Source organism: Zonotrichia albicollis, chromosome 13 (genome assembly GCF_047830755.1).
Source record: "Zonotrichia albicollis isolate bZonAlb1 chromosome 13, bZonAlb1.hap1, whole genome shotgun sequence".
Taxonomy (NCBI): Eukaryota; Metazoa; Chordata; class Aves; order Passeriformes; family Passerellidae; genus Zonotrichia; species Zonotrichia albicollis.
Genome location: NC_133831.1, coordinates 15,770,609 through 15,784,062, shown reverse-complemented (window position 1 = coordinate 15,784,062; position 13,454 = coordinate 15,770,609). Strand labels below are relative to the sequence as shown.

The 13,454-nt window shown below is 43.7% G+C and overlaps 1 protein-coding gene across 1 annotated transcript in view; it reads right to left on the bottom strand.

Annotated features, from left to right (window-relative positions):
- Positions 1-12,336: 12,336 nt before the first annotated feature.
- LOC141730828 (hydrocephalus-inducing protein-like) overlaps positions 12,337-13,454 on the bottom strand; it is a 52,733-nt gene continuing 51,615 nt past the window's right edge. Inside the window, exon 57 of the mRNA XM_074551253.1 lies at positions 12,337-12,901. Coding sequence (XP_074407354.1) covers positions 12,733-12,901 — 169 coding nt within the window. The 3' untranslated portion in view covers positions 12,337-12,732. The remainder of the gene's footprint in view (positions 12,902-13,454) is intronic.

Below are 13,454 nucleotides of genomic sequence, written 5' to 3'. Positions count from 1 at the left end.
CACCTCTTTAAGAATATTTGATGATGCAGTACAGAAGCATACACTAATGTAAAAGCAGGATTTATTCTGACAACTGACTGTAAATTTAACCCCTCTAGAAACAGTCTGCAGGATGGCCATTCATATCACTTAAGCCTTCAGTAAAAGCATTCCAATGGTGGCTTTCCACTGACTTCAGCAACTGGTAGATTGGACCTGCAAAAGTGAAAATGCAGAACTTGATTTGATGAAAATAGACAAGCAGTGACAATATTAATGAACATGCTGTGAGAACCTGAGCAGAAGGGAATTAAGAGTTCTTTCATCACCTTCTGTACCTGCTGGTCAAGCTGGGGATATCTCTTCTTTGAGAAAGTGATGTTTAAAAGGAAAGGAGGGGAAATGGAGCAGTGTACTTGTGGATAAATGCTGGCAGTCACAGTCAACATTTCCTCCCGATTCAGATATTTTACTTTCAGAACATAAAGTTCTTTGTTCAGTAAAGGAACCTATATATGACTACATCAGATTGTTTTGAGGGTTCAGGCCTGAATTTCATGGTGTGGAGCAGCCATTCAGGACAAATCTGACTGCAGTATTGCCGTACTTCTGACAAAAGTTAGAGGAAGAATTTAAAGCTGCTACTGGAAACACAGACCCAGTGGAAGGTTGATCAAAAAACTGAAGTAGATAAGTTAAATGCAAGGTTTGATGCTGTGTGGAGAGGAAACCAAACCAAACTAAAGCAAACCAAACAATCCTTGGACCATTGTGCAAAAGAAATATTCCCCACTAGATACTCCTGACGTACTTGACACCACTTTCTTTTGGGAGAACAATGAGGTTTGTGTTCAAGAAGGACTTGATGTTTTTGTATCAGTTTCCATTCTTAACAGGAACAAGAAGACCTGAATAAGGGCTAATCACTTTGCTCAAAGGAGAAGTAACCCATAAATGGCAAAAACAAATCCTCAGTTAGAATGCAATTTTTATTTCAGTAATTTTCTCTGGAGCATAAATCATGTTTTGTCTTTGGAATAAAGTATTATAAACATTTTTGTTAGGCTGAATTATTTATTTTTCTAGTAGTTATAAATTAAATTAGAAAATCCTAGTGATGTATGTTCTGGCTGCCTCAATGCATTATCAAGGCAATTTTGAATACATTGAGCTCCAAAACATTGGTTTTTTTTACAGTCTATTGTCACTGAATTCTGACTAGTGCCGAAAAGAAATCTGAAAACAATTATGTTTTGAAAACATGTGCACAACACCTGTTTAAGCTGTTGTGATGCCCTATAGTCCACAGCATCTCTTAACAATAGGAAAATTGATTTAGTGTCTTCTCCCACCTGTATCCCTGTGCAGAATATATTAACAAAGATATTTCCAAAGAAATCTCCAAGAGTACAGGATGCTAGATTTATTTGTTTGGGCTTTTTAAAAATGAGAGACCTCCATTTCCTCAGGTTGATATACATTAAGCTAATTGTATTATTTTATTTTATTTTAGCCAGGGGCTTTCTCTTGCTGGTGAAGCTCTGTATGAATCATAGCAGCCATGAAGCAATTCTCTGATCATAGGCACAAAAAAGAACTGTACAGTTCCCTTCAGCAGATGCAGTTTAGAGCTCCTTGGCATCATCAGAAGTAATGAAAATATGTTGCATTTTAAACCAAGGAGGAAAAGAAATGAAAGCACTCACAGAGGATTTGGCAAAGCCAATGTATGATTTATCCTGTTGGCTGCTCAGTTATTGCAGCCCTTTGCTACTTTACCATTTGTTTTGTTCAGAGATTGTGCTTAGATAATTCAGTGATGAGTACAACAGAAATTAAATAAATCATAGCTGATCATTAAATAATACAACTTAAGAAAATTTAAATAGATTATGAAGTATTTACATCATGGTGATGACATTTATCACATAGAGACCAAAATAAGCCCTTGTAACAAAACTTCATTTAAATCCTTGTTCCTCAAGCCCTACTATCCATTTATTTGGCTGATGTAGGATAATGTAAAAATACTGTTCAATATCTTGTACTGTTTATACATTCCAACACTTCTGTTGTGTTTTCTAAAAGCTCTGCATATTTTTTTATTTTGAAAAACAAACATTATTTTGGTAGTAACATTGAAGTTCTGTATTTTCTTTTGGTACTCAACTGAGGAAATGTAGGAAAAACAGGTCAGAAAAATTTGCAGAGGTGGATAATAGATCACAAAGAGCAAAGTTACAGGAGATGAGTACATTATTACTGCCACTGCTTTAGAGCATCTCTCACAAAAAGCAGACTGGCTACACTGTCCCAACTCCATCATTTCAACTCTCCATGACTTGTTTCCTGCTTTGTAAAGCTGAGTTGAGCCATTTTTACTTAATATGAATAACACTGGTAATACACACTAACAGTTTTTGTGTATTACTGCAACAGCACTAGGTACCTTTTAGAATTTTTTAGGGTATTGCAATGCCATCCCTGAATTTAAACAGGTTCAAGATATTATTTGTAGCTTATTCTTTTAGGTAATTTGTAGCAAAAGTAAAAAATGATTGCACATGGTCAGTAGCTGGACTGTTGTGTGTGTGGGATGCACATGATGATTTAAGTACTGCTTCATTCTGTGTGACTCTAAGCTTTGAGAAAGAGTAATCCCACTTGGCATTTGGACTCCATTTGGTCTCAGCGATTATGGATCCACAGTAACTTGTTAGAAACTTGTGAAGAACACGTCTCTGAAGTTTACAGCAGAGCTGAAGTGTACAGAAGGATGAGAATTCAATGAATAATTCAATGAATACTAAGAATAAGTTTGAAAAGCATATCCAGTTATCTTACTGGCTACGTCCAGTTGTTATCCACTGATGCAGTACAGTGCACATGATCACCAGGAACAATGTGAATGTCATCTTCAGACTATTAACACATTTTATTTTTGATCAAAGTCACTTTCTACAAATTACCAAGCTGGTTTGCCTTTTTGAGGCTCCTGTTTCTTTCGTGTCAAGTATTTACATGTATAATACAGGGGGTCCTGAATCTGCTCAAGGCACCCAAAATGAGCTTTTAGGTTTTCTAAGCTGAGGTCTGTTTTGCCTGTTTCTGAAGCTGCAGTCCAAGAGCAGTGACTTAAGGTTGCTGCTCTGAGAGCAGGGATGCTCCTAGCTTGAATTTAAACCTGAAGGCATTGTACCAATTTAAAGCTCTTGCAAGAGGTCTGACACTGCACAGAATTTCCATAGGCATTACGACACAAAGAACTCTTTCCCCCCACAAGCTCTTGATGCAGCTTTCTGTACCACCCTGGTTATTCCCTCGGTGATGGGCCTTTTGCAGAAAGGAAAAGGATACTCTTTAGCATAACTGTGTTTTCTGTGGAGTGTTTTATCATGGTCTATTAATATTCTCTTTTCCTCAGTTCCACAGCTACTTACTGCTTTCTAACTCATTGATTTAATAAACCAGCTGAGCATGCTGCTGTATTCTCTTCTACTCTCCTGTATTTTTTCTATTCTCCCTATGGAGGAAAAAGAAATACCCATAAAACCAAACATAAACACCAGCTTATTAGGAGATTGGTTTCCTCAGAGCCCTCTTAAGATGCTAATGGAACTGTTCATTACATAGCTTCTAGGTTGCATCTCACTTGGGCTGGTAGAAACAGGGATTTTCACTGAATAAATGCATTTGAGTTTGCAGGCAAGGTTCAGAACTGCAATGGAGTTATTTTTCTCCGCAGTGGCTGGTGTGATGCCGTGTTTTGGATTTACAACCTCAACGGTGCTTGATAATACACCAGTGTTTTTGTTATTGCTGAGCAGTGTTTACACAGTGCCAAGGCCTTTTCTGCTTCTCCCACCAGCCCAGCAGCAAGGAAGTGCACAGGGAGCTGGGAGAGGACACAGCTGGGGCAGCCCAGCAGATGGAAGGCGAATCCTCTTCCACATGGCATCTTGCTGAGCAAGCACTGCTGGGGCAAAAGAAGGAGGAAAGGGGACATTTGGAGTTATGGCTGAGGCCTCACTTTCCTGGAAGTGGCCAGACATCTGCCTAGGAAGCAGAGAATAAATTCATTATTTTCCTTTGCTTGCGCATAAAGCTTTATGCCTCACTTACTAATCTGTCTCTATCTGAACCCGTGAGTTTTCTCAGTGTTGTCCTTCTAACTCTCTGCCCTACCCCACTGCAGAGGAGAGATGAGAATGTGTGAAGTTTATCTGCCTGTCAGAGTTAACCCACAGGAAAACCAAAACCAAAACATCTGTCTTCTTTGTATACTGATTTTAATAAGTAAACTCATAAATTAGGAAATGGGCCTGAAAAATCTTAACGCTGTATTCACCTACAGTAGTAGTTCCTTGTTTTATAGTTAAGCATACTAGCAAAGTTCTTTGGGTACTCTTATACTATTGATAATGGCATGGTATGAAGTATTTATAATAACACTAGGATAAGTGTTGCAGTTTTATGACTTTGTGAAGGCTGAGAGAATTAGGATTATTCAGTCTGGAGAAGAGAAGCTTCAGGGCTACCCAAGTGGATCTCTCCAGTACCTGGAGGAGCTCCAATGAAGATGGAGAGAGACTGTTTGCAAGAGCCTGGAGTGACAAGGGGAAATGGCTTCAAAGTGACAGAGAGCAGTTTTAGAATTAGTATTAGGAATGAATCCTTTAGTGTGAGATTGAGGCCCTGGCACAGGTTGCCCAGAGAAGCTGTGGCTGCCCCACCCTGGTAGTTTACAAGGTCAGGTTGGACAGGGCTTGGAGCACCCTGGGAGAGTGTAAGATGTCTCTGCCATGGCAGGGGGTTGGAATGAGGTAACCTTCAAAGCCCCTTCCAACCCAAACCATTCTATGATGCTGTGATTCTATGTACTTATTCCATCTGTAGCTGTAGTTCACTGTACTGGAAAATAATGGAAAAAAAGGCATTGTGGTCGGAAATTGGACCATTTGCTGTCAGCAGTGTGACTACACAAGAGGACTGTGCCATTCTGTTTCTTCTCCCACCCCAGTGTGGGCTCTCTGCCCATTGCACAGTGCCAATTCACACACCAAGGCGAGGTATTTCTATTTTCTGCTCTAGTTTGTGCAATGTAGGGAGCTGGGGGGTAAGCCACAAGAAACTGGCCCTCTGACCATCAAAACTTCACACCATTTTAGTAAACAAAGGTATCAACACTCACTGGCTAAAAGCTACCTGGTTCTCTTATTAACTGGTATTCTGCCTTTGATTGGTTAAATGGCTCTTTGGCTTCCCATGCTAATTAGTCCCATGCTCAGTCTTTCTCTTTTCAGACACTGGGTTTCTTGGGTCAGTGGCTGTGAAGTGGTGGTTGCAATATTCCCCTGGCTGAATTGCCTTCTACCCAGCTGGAGATGATTTTAGCATGGTTGCTGAGTTGACTTTGTTAGTTTCCTCCTTATCTTGGGAGTTTTGCAAAGTGTCCTTGTGGCCTGCAAATTCTGCATTCTCTGTGCCTGCTATCAGAATCACATCCTTCTTCCCAAGCTTTGCTAACCTCCCCCAGCTCTGAGATCATTGAAGCCTGTCAAGCCCTAGACTTAACAAAGCAATACTACCAAAAAGTAATTTATGTTTCTAACACCTGGACGAAATTTAGGGACTTTGAAGAAGAATTAGAATAATTTCAAATGTACTTTTCACCAATAATCAGCTAAAGGTGATTTCTGGAGACAAAATTAATGTAAAAGCTGCATAGCAAACCTTTCAGGCTGCAACCAAGAAAAATGATTCTTCAGTGCTCCAATCTTTTGAGAAATCAGATCTGGTCCAATAAACTCCAGGGTTTGTCAGTGTGTTTGGAAATTCTGAGGAGGGAAGGCCAGGAGGTGAGAGTCCATAGAGCATTCTCAGACTTCTTTCATTGTGGCAAACCCATTTTGTTGTATAGGGGCAGCATTCTTATTCTCCTCTCTCTAGAAATTGTGCAGATGGATTAGAATATTGCTAAGTTGTGAACTATCACGAACAAGTGATCAGAGAAGGTATTTAAAGATGAATGGCAGAACTTGGCCACATAAGACTTTGAAGTCCCAATTAAGGGGTAAAAATGAGGACTGCTTACTGCCACAATGTCCTGGCACTGCCTGATTGTGATCTCTGCGTGTTTCAAGAGTTTCTGTCTTTTTGAGACACCAGTAGAGGGCTTTAAAGTCCTCATGAAATTATGTTCTTCTGTGGGAGTTTAGATCACACCTGCTATCTCCCTGTATGACATTCTTGGGTAACCATGTAAACTATCATTTGCTTCATCTTTCTTATCCAGTGTAAGAAAACCTGCAAGAAAACTTGGACACTTTGGATAAATCTTTTTTCTTTCAGGGCAAAATGGAAGGGCCACAACTACTTCCTGAGCATGCAGTTTGATTTCCCCTTACTCTGAGGTAATATAAAGTCTAGCTATATATAGAGTCTAGCTGGTCAATTTATCAGATGATTTAAATTAAAAGTTGGAAACCATTTTAGGCAAAAGTTTGGAAAGCAGAAGGAGTGTCTATGTAAAATCACAGTTCAAGTGCTGGCACTTGCCTTAGTCCTTGAGGAAATAATTCAAAATGCAGTTTATATCTACAGCCAAAAATAAAAGTTAGGAAGAAGTAACATGGGATGTGAAGTAGGACAAAGGAAACAGAGGTTTCTAGGGGTATTGGTACTTTGCACTACAAAAAGAGATTTTTTTCCCCACATAAGAAAAATATATAGAAACCTTCTGGCTTCATATTTCAATCATGAATTAAGCAATGTCCTTTCATGGCGGGTAATGAGCCAGCACCTCTCTTTAAACATGAAGATGCTGACTGGTATCTGGAATCTCAGCTGAAGAAGGGGGATTATGTTACTGAATCAGATCCAAATACCAACACTATCTCGGTTGAGCTGCAGCATCAGAATTATTTTTGCTGAATGTCACCCAAGTTTCCCCAGAGACCTTGAAATCAGTGGGATTGTAAAGCATGTGTAGTCCAAAAAGGAATTTCTCCTGATCTCTAATCACCTTGAAGTCACTCCCATAGGAAGAAGATGGAAGAGGCTTATACTACTTTCAGATTTTTAATTCAAGCTTTTAATTTCTTCAGTTTAGAAAAGTTAAATTTACTGTTGGGTTAATCAAGTTAAAATAGAAGCTTAATTATAAGCTAGAAAAAGCTGAACACTGCTCCAGAAAGTCAACATTGTGGGTTATTTCTTTTATTTTAACAAGGTGGTGGTGGCAGGGGTGTTGAACCTTCTCTATTTTGAGAGAGAAGCGTGGGTAGGAACATGAAGAAAGGGAGACAAAAGACAGTGCCCTACAAACACACCTAAAGAAAAGAATCTGGTATCGGCTCATGGAAAGAAAGCACATCAAAAAGAAATTTATGTGAAGCTGTTCAAAGAGGTTTGTGAGCTACTTTTGAAAGAGTGTGCCCTATCCAAATAAAACATTCCTTTAGGACAGGAAAGAAATCTTTTAAGTGTTCAGTGGGCTGAGGAACCACAGGTGAAAAGCATCAGGGACACAGAATACGCATCTTCCAGTCGTGCTCCAGCTTCAGGGCTATGGAGGCTGAGGCCTGCAGGAGACTTCAAAAGCTCTACAGAAACAACTGAACAGCACAACTATCAGACAGCTCCCTGGATGAGCAGGCAGACATGAACGAGGGCACCTCAGCCCTCCTCAGATAAACCCAGAACCAAGTCTTGGTGAGATTTAGAGGGAGCTGCCAAGAATTCTATCAAAGATTCTCATGGACAGGTACAGTGATCACATCTCCTGGTGCTGGCAAGCATCATCAGACAGGGAATAACTGAAGTTAAAAGGGAGGAGGCAACCTTAAATCATTAAAACAAGAGAAAATTGAGGCCTTTAATTGGGAAACTGTGGCACAGACACATTGGTGTCAAAACCAGTGACAGCATATTATCCTGTCTGAGGAGCCAATTTACTTGTGACTTGTCGCAACCCTGGTTGTCAGAGGCATGTGGGGAATGGGTTATACATGTGCCCTGTCCAGGAGGCACCAAGGAGAAGATGGAGGAAAGCCTTGTCTCTGGGGAGGCTTTTCCTGGCAGCCAGTTCATGTGTCACAGGGGACAGGCTGTCAGCAGGGGAGCCCTGCAGGCACTGTACCCCAGAGACACTCTGCAATCCATGGCTAAAGGTCTCTGCTGAGGGGCTGCACTGGGACATTGGACTGGGCCAGTGGTCTCCTGTCAGCAGGCAGGCTTTGGGAGGAGACAGGGCCATAAAAATAACTGCAACACAAGCCATGGGATTTTTTTCAAACTTGCTTTTTGAGTCTGGGGGCCTTTTATGTCTTGTTTCTGCTTTGACTCTGGCCTGCTGAGGCCCTTGCTGGACCTTGCTCGCCCTCACATCTGTCCTGTCTCCCTGTATCCCTGAACAATGCCCTGCCTGCTTAATCTCGGTGTCCCTGAGCCACCTGTGTCCCTGAGTCACCTATGTCCAGCCCTCCCCACCCCCAAGCCAGGCCTCTGTCTCTCCCCCACAACTCCTTTCCCATTTTTCTTCCTCTTGCTTTGTCTTTTCTAGCCATCCTTAGTAGAGTAAGTCTTTACTTTTTTCATTACCAATAACTGTTTGTCTCAGCTGACTTAATTTCGTTCCTGGCTGTCTAATTCTCAAAGAGCTGCTCACAGTTTCCCTCAGTGTAAGGCGACACCCTTCATGCAACACTGCAGTGCAAGAGCAGGACCCTGCCAGGCTCTGAATGTTGTTCTCAAACACCTCAGCCAGGAGCTGGGAACAGAGAGATTCCTCCATCAGGAAAAAGCCATTTTGAGAGGGTTAGTCCAGTCTAGTGGCAGCGTAACCTTATCCTGAACACGAGTGCGAGGAGCTCACACCGTGCTCTGTCCGCAGGGAAGGCTCCTGCGAAGATTGAGCTGGAAGAGCCTCTGCCTCTCTCTGCAGCAGACAATGCCATCGTGCGGCAGTTCCTGATTCCTTGGCTGACACATCCAGGCTAAAAACTGCTGCTTCTATCCCGGAGTTAATAAGCAAACCCCTCTGTCCTGCTGAAGTGTTTCCATAGCATGAGGACACCCCTTAGCAGGATGCAGGCCCCATACAGATCTTTCTCTGATTTCCAGCTACAGTATTTAAAGGAAAAGCCATTTCTGGGAAAGGGTTAAAGCAAGCTCCTGGGAAGCTCATGACCAGCAGTCTCATCACCCTTTGGGACTCAGCAGAGGCTGAGGGGTTCCAGTGGCAGCAGCCTGAGGTGGGATGTGTGACCACAGTAGACATGTCCTGGCCCCTCCTCAATCCTGCAGCAGTTTTCAGTTCTCCAGAGTACACATGACCACATCTCATGTAAAACTAAGATTAAATTCACTGCGGACAAGCAGCTGGAGCTGCCAAGGGGTGCAGAGAGGATTTGTCTATTTCTGCAGAGAAACCCAAGTGCTGACTTCTCTGGCCCATGTAGTAAAGGGTCATCTTCCCTCATTCCCTCAAGGGACACCAGTGGCTATTTCTTCTTAATATAATAAATAAGCACATGCACACAGGGAAGGTCATGGTGTTCCAGCACCAACACTGAACCAACCAGAACGAATTCAAACAATCAAACAACACCTTTCATTCTTTAGCCTAACAACCTTTTGGCTTCAGCAAAATCTCACCTCATCTCTCACAATCCACCCTTTCCTTTTATTATCCTTTTATTGCTGAACCCCTTGATTTAATTACCCTGTCTGGTCAGCACTAACTGGCTCCTTTTGTGAAGCAGTTATAAATAAGATTAATCAGTCTTTTCTGAGGTCAGTGTTAAATTCAGTCTATTTAAAAGTTCCTGATTTGTCAGTTGTGGTTGCTGTCCATAGTTCTCCTCCCACTCAAGCAAAGCAGGATGTAGATACGCTTGTGTGCAGTGTCTGCCATCAGCAGTTCCATCCGTGCTTGCTGGGATGATGCAAACCTCAGATGGTGACTGTAGCACCAAAGGTTCCCTTCCTCAGTGTCCATACCTGTTTCCTGAGCTCTGTGCACTAGAACAGCACACTGCAGGGATGTAGAAGTGAAGCATAGAAGCCATGACACTTTATCCAGCAATTTGCAGAGGCTTAGAACATAATCTCCTATTGCGCTTTTGTCAAAGTCTGGTTTGCCTTATATTCCCACTGCTCAACGCCCAAGGGGTTGCAGCCCACAGAGGAGCAAAAGACTCTCAGGTGGCAAATACAGAGGTCAGTCCAGTCTTGCCCTTGACTGTTCACTATTAAATCATCTTTTGAAGATTAACTTTTAAGGGTCACTTCCTTGTACCACTGTCCAAGTTTGGGGAGGAGCTTCCACTGGCCCTTTGACTTGAGAGGCACAAGAGCTTTTCTGCAGTCCTGGTAATGTTTCAGTTGTTAAAAGTACCTGAAAGGGACCTTCCCATGCTGCTGTTAAGGCATCATCATTCCAAGTTTATTAGAACCCAATCTCCTGGTTTTACCTGATGTATGTGAAAGTCTAGAGGTGATGGTTGGGGTAACAACTCTTTTCTTCTAAGATCCATGAGAGAGAGTGCAATTGCCTGCAAATAATTTCTGAGAGCTGAGTCATTAATTTCAGCCATTGGCAACCCCTCCTCCCTTCCCAGATAAGGTAACCCAAGTAACATTTCACTGGGAGAAAGTCCTCTGCCCTTTCTCGGAGCAGTTCTGATCTCTAATAATGCTAATCTGCTTTCAACCATTAATTTGGTAATATGGTTCTTAAGGATAGCATTCATTCTCTCCACATATCCAGAGCCTTGAGGGTGCCACTGGGTATGAAATCTCCAATTTATGTCTAATTCAACATGTATAGAATGTAAAATTTCTCAAGTGTGTTCCCTTATCTGAGTCTATTCTTTCACTATCCCATATCTGGGAATGGTTTGTTCTAATAGCATCTTAGCCACTTTGGAGGCAGTTGCAGTTGAGGTAGGAAAGGCTTCTACCCCGTGGGTGAGGTGATCAACTATTAAAAGAAGGTATTTCCACCTCTGTGGGAACTCAGTGTAATTTATTTGCATATTTTGAAAGGGTCTAAGGGCTAGGGCTCTTCCCTCACCAGGGTGTTTTCTCATCACTTTCTTATTGTGGTGGTTTGACCAGGAAGAAGTGGGAATTCTGGGATGCTGTGGTCAAACCAATGGATGTTTGAGGGTTTGATACTGGCACCTGGTGTAGCCAGTGGGGTTTGGACACACCTCCGAGAATACACAGGGGTTAAAAAGCAGAGGTCTGCCCCTGGCAGGCTCTCTTGGGACGTCGCGGCGAAGAGGTCAGATCTCCCCCCCCGTCCAGCCGCTGCTGCTGGGCGGGGGAGGGGCAGCCACGTGGTAGGCCCTGGGCCTGGACAGAGATGGGAGGTGAGGAGGCTCTCGAGGATGGAAGGGTGGAAGACCCCAGGGAGTCAGCCCTCGGGCAGCCATTCCCCCCCCCCCCCCCCCCCCCGGAAAGAGAGAGAGAGCCGGCGACACCGAATGTGATAGCAGCCGGCCCAGGAGGAGAAGGGGGAGCGGCAGCGTGTGTGGGAGTGCCGCAGCTCCGGGACAGATGTCCCAAAGTAGAGACTGTGCCTTTTTGGAGTGAGACAAGGCATCCTTGAAAGACAACCCTAAAAGCAGCTCTGGTCCATGCGCGGTGGTGAGAGCACTGGGCATGGAAGGAAGATGTCACAAGAGGCAAAAGGACTTTTTTTCCGGGCGGTGCCGAAGTGACAGGGAAGCACACGAGGTTTCAGTGTGTTTCCAGGGGAAGCCTATGGAACAAGAAGGACTCCTTTCCTCTTCATGAACTGCAGTTTGAGTATACTAAAGTGTGGTGCCAAGGCTGGGCAGTTGGTGATTTGGGAGAATGTATCGGACTGAGAAAGTCAGGTAGTGGGGAGGAGGAAAGTGGTTTTTGTAAGGTTTTCAATTTTTTTCTTTTCCTTATAGTTTTTCCCTATTTTCCTGTAGTTTAGGTAATAAAGTGTTCTTTATGTTTAAGCTAAAGCCTGTTTTGCTTATTCCTGGTCACATCTCACAGCAGACACCAGGGTGAGGGCATTTTCATGGGGGGCACTGGCTCTGTGCCAGGCTCAAACCATGACACTTATTTACCTTTTAACAAATTGAGCATTGTTCAGTCTCTGTTTGATTCCTGTATAGACTCCCTCACAGCAATAAGTTCTTCCGAATTGATCGCACAGTGCTTGAGCTCCCCAGCGTATTCCTTGGTGTAGCTTAATTAAAATTTCTTCAGTAATTGCTTTATTCATTAGCTGCCTCCCTTCCCTGCCCCAGCTGTGACCAGAACTACAGCAAAGGGAAAGTGCCTGCAGTGAAGGGAAGGTTGTGGTTGGGTATCTGGTTCTGTTTGTTGTTGCTGCCAGTGTTGTTTTTGTTTGCCTTACATGCTAGTAAAGAACTGCTACTCCTTTTCCCATATCTTTGCCTGAAAGCCCCTTAATTTCAGTTACAATGATTTGGAGGGAAGGGGGTCACATTCTCCATTCCAGAGAGGTCCTGCAGACACCTGTCTTTCCAACCAAGACAAGCTGACAACTAACGATTTATTGCCAGTTGTTTAATCAACAATTAAACAACAGTTAGTGAATTAACTTAGGTAACTAAAAGATAAGCTAGAGGTGTTCACTGGAAGGGTAGCTGCGGAGGTCTCTGGTGAAGGGTGGGAGACCACCAGCAGCAGAAGGCACGGTGCTGCTGGCTCCTGTGGAGGCTCCAGCTGACACAAACGCTGTCACTCAGGGGGCAGCTTCCAGTGCACCCTCTTCTTGGGCTTCGGGCTCTCCTGTGCCTGCCGTAACGCCGAGCGTTTGGGTTTACCAAACCTCATCTTCTTCTTGTCCCGGGCCCTGCCTCTCAAAATCAGCCGCACCTTCTTCTGACTTGGCCTCAGCTGAGGAATCCTAGGAAGAAGGGGATTGGTGTTAGCCAGAGAAACATTTCCAGCCAGCTGCTTTTCTGCCTCCTTGCAAAGCACACCGTGTTGCATCCTCTCTCTGTGCAAGCAGTGAGCAGCACATTAAATAACTGCACTCACTGCACAGAGGTGCAAGGGCAGGACCATGACCTGTTAAGTGCCTGGGAACCACCTACAGCACACAGGGTTCCATGTAGAGAAGCAGGCCTTGCTTGTCCCCAAAGGAAGCAGAGCTAGGGACTGGCTGCTGCCCAGATCTCTCATTCCAGATTCTGCTCCTTCCAGGAGCGTGATGTTTCATATGGTGTCTTTTCCCAGTGCCTCCCTTCCAAGGCCAGATGATGTGGCCTTCCACAGATCTTTCTGTGCTCCTGTGGGTGTTTCTGCTGCCTCTCTGGGGCTGCCTGACTCCATGCCCACCTCCCCATCCCAGTCAGGGACTGAGGGGAGAGTGTTAGGGGGGATGAACCAGGCTGTGCTTGGTGATGCCCAGCAACAGGACAAGAGGCAATGGCAGAATCCGAACAGGAAATTCCACC